This window comes from Paramormyrops kingsleyae, chromosome 2 (assembly GCF_048594095.1).
Source record: "Paramormyrops kingsleyae isolate MSU_618 chromosome 2, PKINGS_0.4, whole genome shotgun sequence".
NCBI classification, from domain to species: Eukaryota; Metazoa; Chordata; class Actinopteri; order Osteoglossiformes; family Mormyridae; genus Paramormyrops; species Paramormyrops kingsleyae.
The window spans coordinates 29,506,885-29,524,823 of NC_132798.1; the positions used below are offsets into that span (position 1 = coordinate 29,506,885).

General features: G+C 36.7%; 1 protein-coding gene across 2 annotated transcripts; it reads right to left on the reverse strand.

The window, feature by feature from the left end:
• Positions 1 to 10,293: 10,293 nt before the first annotated feature.
• Positions 10,294 to 17,280, reverse strand: LOC111847264 (uncharacterized). Of its 2 annotated transcripts, none has more exons than XM_023818290.2 (6): positions 17,185 to 17,280; positions 16,820 to 16,915; positions 14,943 to 15,437; positions 14,578 to 14,700; positions 12,364 to 12,454; positions 10,294 to 12,159 (listed from the first exon to the last, which is right to left on the reverse strand). In XM_023818290.2, exons 2-6 carry the CDS (start codon positions 16,866 to 16,868, stop codon positions 11,946 to 11,948), a joined length of 972 nt encoding a protein of 323 aa, XP_023674058.2. In that variant the 5' UTR covers positions 16,869 to 16,915; positions 17,185 to 17,280; the 3' UTR covers positions 10,294 to 11,945. The 2 variants fall into 2 exon arrangements, with proteins under 2 accessions (XP_023674058.2, XP_023674060.2); XM_023818292.2 differs by having other exon boundaries at positions 16,820 to 16,932; positions 17,185 to 17,228.
• Between the last annotated feature and the right edge of the window lie 659 nt (positions 17,281 to 17,939).

Below are 17,939 nucleotides of genomic sequence, written 5' to 3' on the forward strand. Positions count from 1 at the left end.
CAAGACACTCACCTAAATTAATTTTTGTTTTTCTTTCTCAACTTTTTTTCCCCTGAATGTTCACATTGTTTTGTTTTGAACACATCTCTGCCCCATCCCTGTGGCCCAGACAAAATTGCTCCTAACATAGCTATTCCATGTCCCATTCAAGTAAGTCTGCTGACCTGACTGGAAAAACTCTTACATTCGTCTTTGATAAAAGGCAGCAGGGACTGTTGTGTGGCTTGGCAGGTGGAGACATTGTGCTTCTGATCGGAAGGTCGCCAGGTCAATTACCAAAGTCAGCAAAGTAATTTCACTGTTGGGTCCTTGAGCAAAGCCCTTAACCCAAGTTGCTTCAGGGACACACTTTCACCCAGCTTGCAATTGTATGTCACTGTGGATCAAAGCACCTGCTAAAATAAATGAGTTTTTTGTAGCATTACTACTAATACCTTTACCCATAATAAGTACATGTAATCTACATAACTAAGTCTACATCAAGATTGGAGATGGTGTAAGACATCTAGGGGTTGTAACAAATCCAGAATTTACATTTTTTTTCCTAACAAATCCAAGATATGTATGGGATAGAACTAAGAACCGATGGACTTGCTTTCTTCTTCAAAGTTTGTAATAACTGGTGACACAAGAAATATTTCAGGTTTCAATTTTCAAGTTTTAGTGTCACTTGTGTTCAGTGGAATACAGTGAAATTCTTATACCACAGTTGCAGTGGTGCGTGCGGGGTTTAGGACAAATGGTAGTGCAATGCGAGACATGACAGTGCAATATAAGGATAAGTAAGTAATAAATAATATATAGGTATATGGGGATTGGGGTGTGTAAATAGATAACAGTATGGTAAATAATATTGATAAAGTGGTATATTAACCACAATGTGCTTACAATGCAGTGGGTGCAGGTCACTGCACTGTTAAACAGCTTGATGGCTTGGGGAAAGAAACTGCCTCAGAAGCGGGTGATTCAGGTGCTGATGCACTGGCAGTGTTTTCCAGAGGGCAGGAGTGTGAAGAGGGTGTGAGCTGGGTGGTTGGCATCCCTGATGATGGACTCGGCCCTCTTTTGCCAGCGGCAGAGGTAAATTGACTACAGTTGAGCAAGAGCTGCGCTGATAATCTTTGAAGCTGTCCGGACAGTGCTTTGGAAAAGCTTCAGATCAAAAGCAGTTAGGTTTCCCAACCACAGATCCGTTCAGAATACTGTCTGGTGCTGCAGTTGAAATTCAACCAGGTTTTGGTTTCCACTCAAAGCTCTTTACCTCCTCAGGAAGAACAGCGTCTGCTGTGTCTTCTTGAGGACACTGTTGGTGTTCAGACCATGAGTCGGTGATCTGGATGTCCAGCAACCTGAAGCTATTAACTGTCTCAACAAGTGTTGCAGAAATAAATAGTAGGGAGTAAAGGCCTCTGATCTTTCTGAAGATGACAATGACCTCCTTTGTTAGTTGACAACATTCAGGCAGAAGTGGTTATTGTGGCACCAGTCAGGACTTTTACTTCCCACCTGTAGGCTGCCTCATCATCCATCATGAGATCAATCACAGTGGGGTCTTCCACAGACTTGATGCTGCTGTTGCCCTTATGTTTTGACATATAGCTATAGGTGAACAGGCTGTACAGCACCGGGCTGAGGTAGCAGCCTTACAAGATTGTAGTATTGACCATCAATGTGGATAATCTCCTGTTGCCAATTTTCACTGCCTGCAGTTTATTTGGTAAAAAGTCAAACGCAAGTGGGGCTGCTCAGATAGGAGTCTCTTATCTTTAACACCAGTTTGGATGGTGCAATGGTGTTAAACGCTGAGCTGTAGTCGATAAACAGCATCCTGACATACATGTTCTTTATTTCTAGATGTCCCAGAGCAGTTTGCAGAGTATACTGGGCGAGGAAGATGGCATCATCCATGGATCTGTTTTGCCGGAATGCAAACTGGAGTGGCTCCATATTGCTATTACAGTCAGTAGTCGTTTAGAACGAGTAGCTTTCATTGGCTCAGGCATAAATGTGGTCTTCTTAAAGCAAAACAGCACAGTATACAAAGACGAGGACAGGTTAAAGATGTCGGCATACACCTGTGACATGCCTTCAGGACACGTGATGGGATGCCATCAGGACCGGAGGCTTTGCGAGATTTAACCTGTTTAAAAGCGTTACTCATGTCAGTATCTGACACCTGTAGAAAGGGTCTGTGGGCTGGAGACGCTGTCACACCCTTCTGAGCAGCGACCCTGAAACCGGGGATAGAAGTTGTTTAGCTTAACTGGGACAGAAGTGAGGGTGGCTCTAAACACAGATGGTGAGATTCTGTAGTCCACTATTGCATGCAGTCCTTTCCACAAGTATTGTGGATAACAACTGTCGTTGTTGCTCTCTAGTGAACAGCTGTATATGTCTCTGACTTCTGGTTGGGACTGGAGTGGACAGTCTGTAATGGCACAGATGAGTCCATTCAGAATCTGACATGCAGAGTCTGTCACCAAGACAACATCCTCGACCAGATTCACAGATTAGACCTTTAAGATGGGCTAGTCAGTCAAACCCAAGCAGTCTTGATGTTAAGATTCATGTCTGAGTGTCCAACACTGTACTTCCTTCACCGCTGCTTGAGTACTCAGAAGCTGGAAGCAGAATCATGGACGATTAATCAGATTTGCCATTGACCAGTCAGAAGTGTGGATGTGCGACAGACCTGTAGGTACCTTTGAAAGTAGTGTACACTGTAAAAAATGAAACATTGGATCAACTTAAAAAATTACTTCATTTTTTTCACACTTAATTTTCTCAAGTTGGGTTAATATAATTTTTTCAAGTCAGTTCAACTTAAAATAGTCAATCTAATACATTAGATTTTTTCACTTACAACCAATCATGCTCAACTAATGAATATAATTTGAAACAAATAAAAAAACCAAGCCAGTTTACTGTAACAGTCCACTTTATTATGACGCATTATTCATAAACAAGCCATAAACAAGAAAGTGTAGGTGTGTAACGCCCTTTCCCCGTGTCACCTGTTATTAAAATTGATTTTGATTGGGAGGGATCAGTGATAGGGCACGAACAGTGAGGCTAGAGATACAGTAGGCCAGTATGAAATTGGATGGGATTTTGTGGATTGGGGTGAAGAAATAGCCATTCTAGGAAAAAAAGTTGCATATTAGCGGTGAGCGAGTGAAGGTGCAGTCACTAATAGCTACTTGCGCGGAAGATCTGTTATTTTTGTGGGTAATTATGACACATTTCTTCACTCTGCGAAAAACAATCACCTAATTACAATATAATCCCGTCCACACAAACACTACTTTAAAACATTTGTGCCCACATAAAACACAAAAAATGGCTGTCCACAGCATGTTAAACCAGCTTCTGATAATGTTCACCCTGGAGTTTTGCAAAAACTCCGTTTCAATGAACTGAAACTCAGTTTACGTGTGGATGAAAGACCAAAAGGTTAAGAAAAAGCAACGTTTTTTAAACATTCGTGTACATGTTGAGAAATCCTTTTCCCCGTTTCTCTACACGCTACACAGAACTGTTTTCTTAACAACTAACTCAAAAATCGCACCTTGTATCCTTTCTGTTTTTCTTGACATTAATTCAAAAGGAACTAGTATACTTAATATGGCTAGCTAACACAAAATAATATCTATATATTAATACTAATATTCACATTGAGCATTTCCCAATAAACGGCTAATGGCGACCAATCTATGCAAAATAAACTTGCTAGGTAGATGTTCTACATAACTATGTTCTACCCAATACTAACTTTAAAACGTCAACATGCAATCATGTTCTCGACTAAGATATAAGAACAAAAAATTACATTTACAGGTTCCATTTTTCATTCTTACCTGAGGACAGCATATATAGTAACGGCAAGCTTTGTGGCGGTTATTCTCAGAGACGTGCACAGGACTTTACTGTACATGCGCGATCCAAGCACACAAGCAATTTTACGCTTTGACCGAATGGATCATTCTGCTTTAGTGGTGCAGTTTGTCTAATTGATTCTGTTCAGCTAAAAAACTTAAGTTGAACACATGACAGAAAATAATACATCAACTCCACATGAAAATTTTAGGTCAAACCAGCTACACCCTTGTGACACTTTTTTCAATGTAGCAGAGTTTGAGGGGCCAGTATAGTACCTATGAAGGACTTACTTTAGGTTTCAGTGGTTCGGTTTTAGCTTCCAGGGCGATGATAAAGACAGTATCCGGGTGCTTGTGCCTTTTGTTTACAAATAACAGCATACAGTTAGTATAATGCAATGGCAGCCATAGCCTCTGGCAGGATGTAAACAACAGCAAGCAGCACTAAGGAAAATTCTCTGAGCTGATACTCTAACACTCGCAAACAAGACTGGGAAACCTCGGTGCACCAGTTGCTCTTAATAAAAAGTACAAACTGTCTTCCTTTATCTTGCTGGTACTGATATGGCAGTGTTATTTATCCAGCTTGTTTTCTAAAGCCTGAAGGTTAGCCAGGAGTATACTGCAGATTGCAGGCTGGATCGAATGCCACCGCAGCCTTGTTAACATACCGCTTCATTCCCCCTCTCCCACCACCTCTGCCAATGGCTTTTATTCAGTAGAAATTCTAGGCACCCTCATAAAATGTCACCTTGAGCCCTCCCCATTATGTAACTATAGAATTTTACATATTTAAGGGCCCGTACAACATCCTGAGGCAGGGCATTTATGGCCCTTTAGCACCCTCATTTCGGTTAAGACTTTGCAAAGAATATCTTCAGAAAATTCAGGAATGTAAATGTTTTTTGGAACACTTTGTCTAATGTCCAGCACGTGTAAAAACACTGGAAAAAACAAGTAAAATAACAAAGTAGGGAAAGAGCATCTCTAAACATGTAGGATACCACCATCTTGATGGGCCGAATGGCCTCCTCTCATTTGTAACCTTCTTAAATTCTAATCTGTCAGCTACAGTCAGTAAGTCAGTCCCAGGGCCAAAGCACCTGAAATTAGTTTAAAAGCAAAGGGATGTTAATTTTCAGTTGTACACATTTCTACTAATGATGTTCGAAAGAGAAAATCAGGTTTGTTTTGTAATGTAAACATGACTAAATAGTAATTGCCCCATTTCCATTATAATAAGAAATAAGATGTACAGCAGCTTATTGTAATTGAATATTAGGAGTTGTTGAAATGTCAGTGTCAAATAACAAAGATTTTTGATAACAGGAGTACCATGTTATGTACAGACAGTTTTTTCCACTTCTCACTTTCAGATTTTTTTTTTCTCCAGAAAATTGCATGGATTTCTAACCAACTGAAACAGGCGACATTGCCAGACACAGCCAGATTTTCTTGTTTTGAGAGAGCCATAGGATATATTACAATTGCGCCTTCTCAGATTCTTCCTTTTTGAGATAATGACCGTCACCAGTTTCAGTGGTTCTTATCCATGTTATGCATGAGTTGGAATTCAACTTGTCACCACATGACTTTTTTTTTCCATTAGTCAATAGGTTTTTTTTTTTTTTAGACCAAATAATATCATCACTTTCTGGAAGTTGTCTTAACCTGTTGGACTGGTATGCATGGTCACTAATTTATGAATATCATAGAAGAAATTAGTTTTTGATCCAATCGACTTTAATATTAAATCTGTATATTTTATTTTTGCTTTGCAAAATGGTAAGCTTAATAGCATGGTAATTACTTATATTCTATGTTGTAAAGGGAATCAATGGATAATTATTATGTAATGAATTTAACATGAAAAATAGAGTTATTAGTTTGTAGCAAATTCAGTTTTATTTATATTTTATTTTTTCAGAGTATTATGGTTCATACTGTAGCCCCCCCCCCCCCACCAAAAAAATAAAATAAAAATTAAGTAAGTAGTCTTGCTGTTTTCATATTTGTTTGGAAATGATAATAATAGTAATAAAAGTCATATTCCCCGCTTCCGTTTTCTCTTCCTTTTTTCTTTTTACTTATCACTGAATTGTATTGTTTTAGTGGCACACCGCATTTCATGTCTAAAATTAATCAATTTTAATTTAGCTTTCATTGACAAATTATCATTTACAAAGATGCCAATTGTCCGAAGCATTTCTATGATTCATTTTTCCATTCTCAATGACTACACCTCTCCCCTCACACCAGTTTAATCCAGTTGTCGGACTTTGTCTGAACTTGGCCCGAAGGAGACGACTTTGAGCATGAGGTGAATATTCTAGTTTGTTTTCTTCCTTGCTGGTTTTCCATTTCCTATTATTGTGACAGACTCAATTCTATGCAATGTGTTTCTTATTATTTACTTCAGTTATTCAACCCTTCCCAAAACACAACACCTGTGAAATGGCCCCAGCTCTTATTTTCAGAATGGAATATTCAAATAGAACACTTTGTTTTAAATAGACAAGAATACTTTTTCGACATTTAAAATATTGTGGTGATGTTCGAAATTGTCATTTCCCTACAGTTCTGAGAACGTAGCCTGGACAGTGGACCTTGAAATACGGCAACATACACAGTCTATTCCATGCCCTGGATGGAGGACCCTTTACAATATACTTCAACAGTTGTGCAACGTCTGCCCACATAACAGTGTCATAGTGTATAATTCATAGGCTCCAGAATTTGTTGTCTAAAAAGCAATTTCAGCTTTTCCGTGTTCTTACAAACAGCTGCAATTACTCAACTGCCTGTTCTCTGTTTAGCTCACCATCTACACAAGCTCCTAAAAGAATCCAGATTGTGGTAGATAGATTCTTGGGCACAGGTTGTTCAGTATTTTTTCTGGCAGATAATAAAACTCAGCCACTGTTGGATGACAGCTCTTGGAAAGCTTCATGTGCAAGCCATGTGTTCTTTTCTGTAAGCACTTGAATAAACTTGATGCTGAAGCCATCACAGATAGTACATATCTAAATATACTGAAAACGATGGTTATCAGCTATTGATATATCGCACCAACATGTAAAAGTACAATTACACAAGAATTTTAAGACATGGTATTGTATGTGGCAAATCCCATTAGTCAGATGTTTATTAAATGACACATCTGCAACCCTCCAATTGAAAATTGGTATGCTATTTTCCTACAATTACAGTACTTTCTAACATGCAGAAATTAATAAAACAGTGAAAAGGGTGAACATCTAATGTCAGGATAGAGGGTGTGGTGAAGTTCTCAGTGGGAGAGCATAATAACATTGAGTTATTTATTCTCTTAGCTCACACCCATTAAATAACAGGTGTCCTGAACTAACAGGTGAGGTACAAAAATCAATGACGAATGAACAGGTTAATCAAACGACATCAAGAAATGGGCCCCTGCTCAGATACATGCGGTGTACGGGAGAGTAGATTATCGAGGAAGGTACTCTGACCAAAGCAGATGTGGAACTTGTGTGTGCATGTCATGAAAATCTGCACAAGAAAGGCATGTCAAGGATCATGTAAAGAGAGTTAGAGCTGCTTTTAGCTGAAAAAATACAAGCACAAACATGTTCAGGCTCCAAAACGAACATGATAGGAACTGATTATGGAGTGGTGATGGAATTTCTGCTCTTTGGCTTAGTAATTACTGTAGGTGAACAGTCTGGTTTTTTTTTTGTCGCAGGCAGGATATAAAAATTTTGGTTAACTTCATATTTGTCTAGAAATATAATACAAATCTTGACGTTAAAATCATGAAAAATTATGAAAAGGAAATGATAAATGTTGATTATGATTCAATTTGAATAGTGAGTATTGAAAATGTTCTGCCATCATGTCCATTTTCACCACTGAGGACAGCAAGGTATTTTATTCAATGATACGCTGAGAACAAAGCTAACCAAGCGATCAAATGTCAGTGTAATTAAGTTGCATTGAAGCATAAACACCAGTTAAAAATCCATTATTTACACTGTAGTCTTAAGATTTTTTGGGAGGACCATGCCCCCAAACACCCCCCCCCCCCCCCCAAACATTTTTGACCACAGCATTTTAAAGATCCGGGCTATGCCACTGTTTGAAATGCACAGATATTTTAAAGGAGAATATTATATTTAGATTCTAATTCATACCCCATTGTGAACAGAGATCAGCATATATTTTCTTTTTATTTATCAATGAACAGTAAGTCTTGGCGTATTTTTTTTGTGGTACATCACTATTCCACATCTTATATTTAATGGTGCTTTCATTTGTAAATTAACACACTGTTTATGATCCCTTTTACTCTTAAAAAGAAGAGCTTAATTACGGAAATAAATCTAAGTCAAGTTTAAATTTTCCTAAGGGCAAACCGCAACAACACATTTCTTCCCAAATGAACTGGTATTGAACCTCAAAAAAAGGTAATATTTTGTAATGTTTGGATTCCTGGGTATATGCAGTCATTAGGTCTATAAGTCAACAACCAAGTAGTGGCCAACCCGTATTGTGACGTTAGTATAGCTTGATGATCAGCCCAAATAGTCTTCATATGTAGTTGAAGTGGGTAGTGAAATGCTTGTGCGTGACAAATACATATATTCACTTTGTTATGAAATATAACTAGTGGCTGGCATAAAGCCAAAACCCCCAGGCATCAATCACTCAGATACATTCCACTCTCAAGAGACGCCCTACTATATGTTGTAGAAACTTGTCTGGCGCTGTGGGTGTGGTTAAGCTCTATACACACTCCTACATCTCTGGCGCTCTAATGTAAAACCTGCCTTTTGTTCCTCCTTCCCTATTACTTCTTTGAAGCAGTTTGTACCAGTTACTGTTTGTGACTGGAACACCTCACTTCACATGCCACCCTTATAACCTTCCATGAGTCATATTCCAACTGACAATATTAGTGGTATTAGGTTAAGAAAAAGTTTTCATCCAATCGGTGGAAAAGAACCGCTGGCTTGTTTACTCTGGTTCTGACAAGTGTGTGCAGGTGACCGCTCTACCATGCACATTAAGTTTTCAAGACCTTGTCATTAACAGACAGAAAAAGCCTAATAAATGGCATTATAGACCAACAGGTACAGAGACCTGTAGTCATAACAAACCTAATGCCTTATCATAAGAATACTTCAGATGCAAACAGGTGAGATTAGAAGCAACTAATTTGCCTCATTTCTTGAAAACCACTTCATCCCACCCAGGGTGGCAGTGAAGCCAGAATAATCCCAGAATTACTGAACACATTTCCTAGAAATCTATAATATGAAGCAATAGTGCAGTTTTGTAGATACAACAGCTCCAATGTGACATCTAATATCTAGCTGTACCACAAAGAAAACATCTGTAATAATTAGCAGAAAATTGACATATTTGTTATATAATCTCTTTTTAAAAAAGTACCAAATTGGTTGGATGGTATTTATGTCTTAAGTCCTATCTATTTGACCATCTCAGTAAGATATATTACTGGATTTTAAAGGATCATAGAGACCTTAATTTCATCTACACTCACTTCATGAGAAGTGGCTAGCAGGAAATTTATTGAATAATTTTGAGTATGAAATATGACAAGTACATAGGGACATCTTGAAATATCTTGACCACTTTTCCTTCAGATCATCATTTATCACATTAATATAATTTAATTTGTATTCTATTTCTAATGCTGGGATTGATTTGTGCTAATGAATAGTGTAATGTGCTACATCTTTAGAAATACAAAATGGGTAAAATTCAGAAACTGTACATCTTTACACCTTTTACAGCAGACTTCCCCAATAATATGCAGGAAAAATCTTCAGACACCTGTTAAGATTCTTGCATGCCAAAAGCTCAACAAAAAAGTGTTTTCTTTCACGCCATTTTCGTTTTAGAATAGAGAAAAAAAGCTTACTGCTTCCTCTTACACAGAAATATAAACAAAGTAAAAGAAACAAATTTCTGCATACTATTAATCAGCATTTCTTCTGTGAATATATTTCTTACAGAAATTAAAAATCTAGAACTATATGTCCCTGAGTGTACAGCATATGTGCAAATTTATGACCATCTTGGGAAGAGTTTGTGTGAATAAATGAAAACCATAACTCCAAACTGAACATGCTGCCATCCAATGTGATACAGTGAGAACTGGTGTTCGAGAAAGGCTTCCATCTGGTAAGAGTAGGCTTACATTCCTTTTCGGAGAGTGTAGTGCATAAACTTCTAATTTTCTTTAGTGCAGAAAACATAAAAATAAATTGTAAATTACTATGACAATGCTGCGTAAATAGAAGTTGATTGCAAAAGCTGGTTTTATAACACAAGGCTAAACAATGCTGACGCAAGTCTTGCTTCTTATGTCAATTAAGGACAAAAACACTCAAAAATCCAGACTTAACAGACCTTGCATGATGACACACCCTTTATTGTAGCTTCAGAAAAAAAAGAGTAAACACAAATGCTCTGGTATTATTTACTTAATAAGAATTCTAGGAACATATCCTGAGGAGTAGGTTTTGTTATTGCAGCGACACAACATTCATTAGAACAGACTATAACACTGAGAGGCATAAAAGGATTTTCAACCATTGGCTTTGTAACCGTACCACCTGATGTTTTTTTCAAAACATAAATGAGACGCATAGAGTGAACTTGTATTGTTTATACTGTACCACTTCATAAGAATATTCAAAAAATGATACTTTAAACTGATTACGTTTGTTGTATTTCTGGAATATTTAGCTTGAAATTTGAATTTAAGATTACCTGTTTTTATAAACTGCATCAGTCCATCATAAATTCCTTTATTGTTTTGTTCACACCTGCTGTCTCACTGCATATCAATTTAAATCTGTTTACTTTGTCCTCATACTTTTAATTAAAATAAGGATTAAAAATTCTAAATGATTAATATGTACTATATTTCCACATACCTGGTTGCTAAAAGTGTTTATTAATAATAAATAATGGTGTATTTATTAAGAATTTACTTGTTAAATATCCCAAACAATAGAATTGGTTTCACTAAAATGTGTGCATTCTTAAAAACAACCTAATAGCCATTTATTTCTGTGGAGTAACTTATTTTGGAAAATGAAGGTCCATACACAGTGTTAGTGATGAAGTATTATGCAATACAATACCATTGTAAACTGCAATTAACTCATAATAAACCATAATACATTAATGGTAAGTCAATAATCCCCTCGCCTATTCTCATCTTATTATAATCATAATTGCACTAGTAGCACCAGTGTATAATAATAATAATAATAATTATTATTATTATTATTATTATTATTATTGTTGTAATAACAATTAAAAATGCCTCTCTAATGTTAGTTTGCCTGTTAACTACCATGATGATAATACAAATCATCATATTTTGAAAAGAAGATCACTGCTATAATATAAGTACAAAAATCTTAATAAAGGTCACAAATATTTTTCAGTATATCTAACATAGATAAATATGACTAAATTGCATTGCAATAGAGACTATGTTATTTAAAATTTTAAAGATTAATACTGTTGTTTTTGAGATTGAAATAGATGCCTTACACTTTTAAAATGTATGTGACACTTTTTTTTTTTTAAAGCAGCTGTTTAAAACACTATATTTTTAAGTAGTGAAAAATTAATTTCCTTTTGTAAAGAGTTGCCCTTTAAATGAAAATACATGTCATTTTTGAGTCACAATCACTATTTAAGTTGATTTTTCAAGGTGTTGAAATAGGAGCAACTGGCCTACTTTACACATTTGTTACATCTATTTATGTACATTTACATAAATTTTAATAACCCTCTCTAATACAGCGTTACAAAACAACCAAAATGTAGGATGGAACAGTTACTATTTCTTCTACATAAACATTGCACTTTAATAGATACTGGGGCATCGTTTCACTGTTATATATAGATTAAATTCCCTCCAAAAACTGTAACAAATATGCTCCTTGGTACTAAGAAAAACGTTTGTAAAGATTACAGAAACTACCCTAAATATGTAATTAAATAGCTTAAGGTAACAAATTGGCTGCTGGGACACTTTTACAATCATTCAGTCATGTAAGTACTGTTTTCAAAAAGTGGAGTGATGCTCCCGTCCTTCCACTCAATCAGGATCTCACCCCGCTGTAGGGAAGAGGAGTGTCCAGGTCGCATGGGATGCTGGGTGAGGGGAGCCCTCTCATTGGGCACTGGGGAGCCCTGCTGAGGCCCCGTCTCATTCGGAGTGACAGACCTGAGTACGCAAAGTATCTTCCTCTTCCTGGGAAAAGCATAGCAGAAGCACATGGGCCCAATATATGTTACTGAGGAAAAGAAGCAACTTTATATTGGGAAGTTTTTTAATCTATTCAATGGTTTTATAAAGCATATTAAATATTAAAATTTGTCTAGTAAATATGTGTTTTTGGAAAAAAAATACACTTTTCACATAATATTATATATTTATAGTTTAATACTCTCACACCTGTTGTAATGGATGTTCAGAAGAAGAATAATCACCCCAAGAACCAAAGCCAGTGAGCTGAGGACCAGCATGGTCACTTTCCAGGTCAGCCCTGCAGACCAAACACGCAATGGTTTGAAAGTCGAATTGAAAAATTATGAAATCATTGTCTCCTACTCATACAGCTTTGTTCGGCTTCTTCTATTGTTGTACTGCCACCTTTTGGGGAAAAAATATTTTCAGAGAGAAAAGATTATGATAACAGTATAGAAGTGTATCTATTTAAGAATGACAGAAACTATACGAGCTGCAAGGCTATGCGGTCGTTAGAAATGAACTGATCAAATACTGCACCTGGACAGGGGAGACTTGGGGATGTCAAAGCTGCAATTAATGTGTATTAAATTAATGCAAAGAGGTTTTTAATGACTGAAAATTAAACTGACTCTGTGCAAAGTTGGAGATGAATGACATACAGCTCCAGAAAAAAATAAAAGACCACTCTATATTTTAAAAAAATCTGCCTTTTAAAATCCTGGTTTAATCCTGATTCTGCAGAAGGGTGCACTGCGAGGCAGGCTGTTTCCTGCATCCAGGCTGAAAGTTTCTAAGACAGCAGGGTGAAGCAGAAGACACTGGGAACAACCAAAAAACCAGCAAGGTAGAGGGCAGAAGAAACTTTTGAATGCCAGAGATGACCGTCAACTTATTTATGAGTGCCTCATAAACTGAAAGATGACAAGATGACTTCAAGTCACCTTCAAAAAGAATGGGAAACATTAAATGGTGTGAAGTGCAGTGATAGGACAAAAGAAGCAGGTCTGAAAACTCATAAAGCAAGAGAGAAACCCTTCATCAATGAAAAACAGGGATGAGCCATAATAAAATATAATATTTTACACAGGGGCATACCCATAAACTGAGAAATGAGTGAAACTGAAAATTTTACTGTGGTCTCTTAAATTTTTCCAGAGCTGTATTTTATAGTAAAACTCATAACCATGTGCATGTGGAGAGGCATGTGGCTCTGTGGTATCTATAACCGGCAGGTTGCCAGTTTAAATCCCATGGTCAGAAAAACAATTTTACTAATGGTCCCCTAAACAAGCACTTTGTTACTTTTTTGCAATTTGTAAACTAACATCTCCCAAATGCATGTATGAGAGTATGTACATATATAATGACTTATTGAAATATCAGTGTATGTTTATTTAGTATAAAATAGTCACATGATTCATTACCGAAAGAAAATTAAAAAAAGAAAAACGTGTGTGGATATTTTGATTAGGTCAGCATGGTTGCCTCAGGGTTCGAGTCACTGCCATGGCTCTGTGTGTGGAGTTTGCATGTTCTCCGCATGTCATTGTGGGTTTTCCTGTGGGTACTCTGGTTTTCCCCCAAAATTATGCTCCGGTGAATTGGAGATACTAAATTTTGCATGTATGCCCCATGATGTGCTGACAACCCTGAATGGGACAGTTGGGTTCAGGAAATGGATGGATATTAGATGACTCTGATTTAATTTCTTTTGTGTTTGAGTAGTGAGAGTATGAATGATATGGAGTACTGTTACAAAGCCAACAAAACATATATCTAAATATTACCTACAAGTAACAACATCCACCATCATTACCACCTAATGGGCCACTCCAACCCCCAAATTAAGTATAAAAAGACCCCATGATTAACCATAGTACAAACTATCTTTTTTCTTTTATTTTAATAATTTATTTATTATCACTTATGTGGCAAGCCTGGAATCCATCCCCTGAATCACAGCTCATAACGAATCACAACCTGAATAGGATGGCAGTCCATTACACATACTAATGAAAATAGAAGCAGAGACACCAACTATTTCACCTAAGCTCCACGTCTTTGGAATGGGGGAGGAAAGTGAAGTATGTGGAGGAAGTCCACTGGAAAACAGGGTGAACATAATCCACAAAAACAAACAAATCCGCAACCCTGGGGGTGTAAGGCCACAATGCCACCCAGAATTATAGTATACCATGGTCACATTAACATATTAAAAGAAAAAATGACAAGAGCATTGTGACTCGTCATTTTCCATTGCAATTCATCACCGTCTTGTTAAACCTGTTAAAATGAAAAACATAATGAAACCATATATATGAATTGGCAGGGCTCACCTGTTTCAGAATCCCGGACTGCTTTTACTACCATGGAATATATTACAAAAACATTCTAAAGGATGTGACGTATCATCCATACCATACTCCTGAGTAAGGAAGGGCCTTGAAGAATCTTCAGGTCCTGAGTTTCTGGGAGAATGACTGATGTGGTCCAAGTCCATCTTAGTGGGTTTTGGGAAAGCCAGTCCATCTTCCACTGAGTCTGCAAGGGTAATATCCAAGAAAAAAAATAAGTTAAATGTATTGATTTACAAATTTCAGCACAAAAAAATATCCCAAGGTAAATTTAAACGCAAGCATTCATAAGCCAGTATGAGTTTTTGTGCCACCATCCAAATGTCTCTGATGTTTGCAATGAAATGCCTTTAGTTTGCTAACATTGAAGGATGAGTCTGTAGAGTAAAAACTGAGTCATTGAGGGGGTGATGACATTCTAGATCTTACTCTGCTGCAGGAAAGTATTAATGCTGCTAGTCGAAGATGAGAACTCGAAAGGAAGAATTTTCTGTGTTACGCGTATATCATGTCCATTCCATTGGTGTTCACTGCAGATAGTACGATTGCTCATTGTCCTCCATTTGCTTCCTTTGCCACGCTCCTTGGTGAGGAAGACTTTGTCGTGTTGTGCGCTGAGGTGCAACCGGCTCCTTTGCAGAGTGAGGTGACCCTTCTTGGAGCAGGTCCAGACCTGTCCTTCCCTCTCCTCACTGTTTGTTCCACAATTCTTCAAGTGGATGCTCACGTGCCCCGGTGCTTCTGACGTGCTCAGGCACTCTCCTGTCTGCAGACTGCGCAAAACCAGGGTTTCAGGGTCCCAGTGCCACTCCTGAAGTGCTGAACCAGGGCTACATTCTTTGAGTGTCACTCCCCTGGACCAGGAAACTTGCAGCTGCAAACACTTTCCCAGGTGTTCATTTCTGATGCCAAATCCCAGCGTCTCTGTGAAGAAAAGATTAGGTACTTCAGTCAAATAACTCAATCTCCGATTTGGTCAAAGCAGTATTTTTCCCCATGATCTTATTATAGATTTGTCAATTGATTTTTTGTTTTGATATCACACCATATGTTTGCTATAAGGCTCCGTAAATTCATCATGAGCATTAATGGAAAATCTACCAATAAAGCATTAATAATGTGTCTTTAAATATCTACAATGAGAAAATGAGTTCTCTCACAAGAGAAAATGCTTGGAAGCTATGATTCCTTTCAGTGTTACCTTTCAGTGTTGGGTTGAGCTGGGACATAATGCATGTGTAGCTATATAATTATGGTATTATGGTAAAGAACAAGGGATTTATTTAAAGCAGTTAGACACACATGATGTGAGACACAATTAGCATTGGACATAGATTTTGCTAAAACAACAAACAAAAACCTGCATCTACTGTACCTCAAGCTACAAGCACTGTGCTTTTCCTTACGCAGAACAAAATAAAAGTGGCTGAAGACAATACACTACATCTAACTACCTAGATATCTCAAACACAACCACCAAATGAGTGAGAAGGACATTCATGTTCTACCATCTGAGGTGGGGAGGATTAGTCAGTCCCCAGCCACCGCAACAAATGACCGGTAAGCATTTGTTATGATGCACAAGCAGGAATGTACTGTCTGTTAAGCTAAGTCATCATACTTTTGCCATTTTTTAACTTGTTGTTCATGAGGACTCATAAACCAAGTGGAACAGGTTCTTTGTGACAGAAATAATAAAGGAATACAATGGAAATTAATATTTCTGTTATATGTTAAATACTAATACTCCCAACAGCAAATTACTAGCAATGAATACTGTCAATGATTTATTTAAAAATACTTTGAGTATAACTTGAGAAAAATAAAAACCACATGAATAGAATTTGGTTAAACAGCTGTATCGCAATTAAATTATCTAGTGCTGTTCATGAAAAATGTCACACATTTAAGTGTATGTGTGACATTTTAGCATATCTTTTTCCATCTGAATGAATCATCTTGTAGTTTTAGTGGAGCAAAATGTTCATGTGTTTAGAGAGGGTCAGGTCATGATCAATTTCACTCACCAATGTACAGTACGTACTATATAGGCTACATTAATGTAATTTATATAATACTGTACACATCATATAACAGGAAATGATTATCAATTTAATTTAAATTTTTTCAATTCACGTCCAAGTTACCCTGTCAAGTCTCCAAGTTTTACACTAATGCATGAATAGACTAATATATAATTTATATAAGTTACTCTTAAAAACAAAAATAGCTTACAAATGTGTAAAACAAGTAATAAGAGTACGAAAAGAGAGGAATAGGTGATTAATAAGAATAAGAATCCTTACCATGGAAAACGAAAACGGTCAGAAAAAGATGTCGCCACCTCCTCTCCATGACACAGGCACAATGTTACCGGTGGCAACCCCGCGGAAAATCTTTAACTGAAAAGGTTTTCGTGCTATTACGACATTTAACAAAATTATGTCATACGAAATATGAAATGTTTAACAAATCCAAAAACAAACGTCAGTTATTCTTCAAAATCCGTTAGTCGACAACACTACGTAACGACTTTTACGAATAATGACTCAAATGTAATGGTAAAGTCTGTTAATTCAAAAATTGTTTACTTCTGTTCGATGTAATGTTATATAATGTCATTCTTGTTAACAGATTTTTTCTGCGTAATTCTATACAAAACAGTACTTACAGCCGTGGCTTAGGTGGGAAGAGTGCGGCAGACGTGGGTAGAATACTAAAGATTGCACACGAAACTCTTTTATTCAACTGATTTATGTAATTGTTGTTTCAAGAGTTTCTTTTTCAATGTGCCCTTATTTTAAATAAAATTACGTAATATAGTCCCAACCAGAAAAAAAAAAAATTCTTAATAACTCGTTTCTTAAAAAGTTCTCGAAGCATTTTCCCGACATAAAGGAAACTTCACTGATCCTTTGAACATATTGTACGCATGCAGGAACTTTATTGTAATATATATATAACCTGTATAATTCTGTATCAAGATATCTGTAAATAGATGGCATATCTAGTAACAAAAGAAATGAGTGGATTTCAGCGCATTAGCTAAATTTATTCTTCAACTGAATCGTCGTATCACTGCTTTGAAAAGCCTACACTGTTAGACATTTTATTGTATTTTTACAGTACCTTACTGGCAACACTATTGCCAGTAAGTTACTGTAATTACTGATCTACAGTATCTTTACTGTTGTGATGTTTTACAGTTCAGCCACTTTACTGTAAACATATATTACAGTATAACAGCTTTACTGTAAATGTTGTTTGTGGTAATGCAGCTTTACTGTAAACATGGTTTACAGTTACTGTAGAAAGACTTACCGTGATTAAGTTTTATAGTATCACTGTACTGCAAATGTGGTTTATGGTATAACACTGTAATTGTGTACATTATAATTTGTTTAGACTGTAATTGTGTTTTACAGC

What these genes read in the sequence shown, in the direction of transcription:
- LOC111847264 (XM_023818290.2), bottom strand. Translation starts at nt 16,868, where the DNA reads ATGGAGAGGAGGTGGCGACATCTTTTTCTGACCGTTTTCGTTTTCCAT. An exon ending in TAATACTTTCCTGCAGCAGA is followed by an intron (nt 14,701 to 14,942) that starts GTAAGATCTAGA and finishes TTACCCTTGCAG; the next exon opens with ACTCAGTGGAAGATGGACTG. An exon ending in CTTCCTTACTCAGGAGTATG is followed by an intron (nt 12,455 to 14,577) that starts GTATGGATGATA and finishes TTTGGTCTGCAG; the next exon opens with GGCTGACCTGGAAAGTGACC.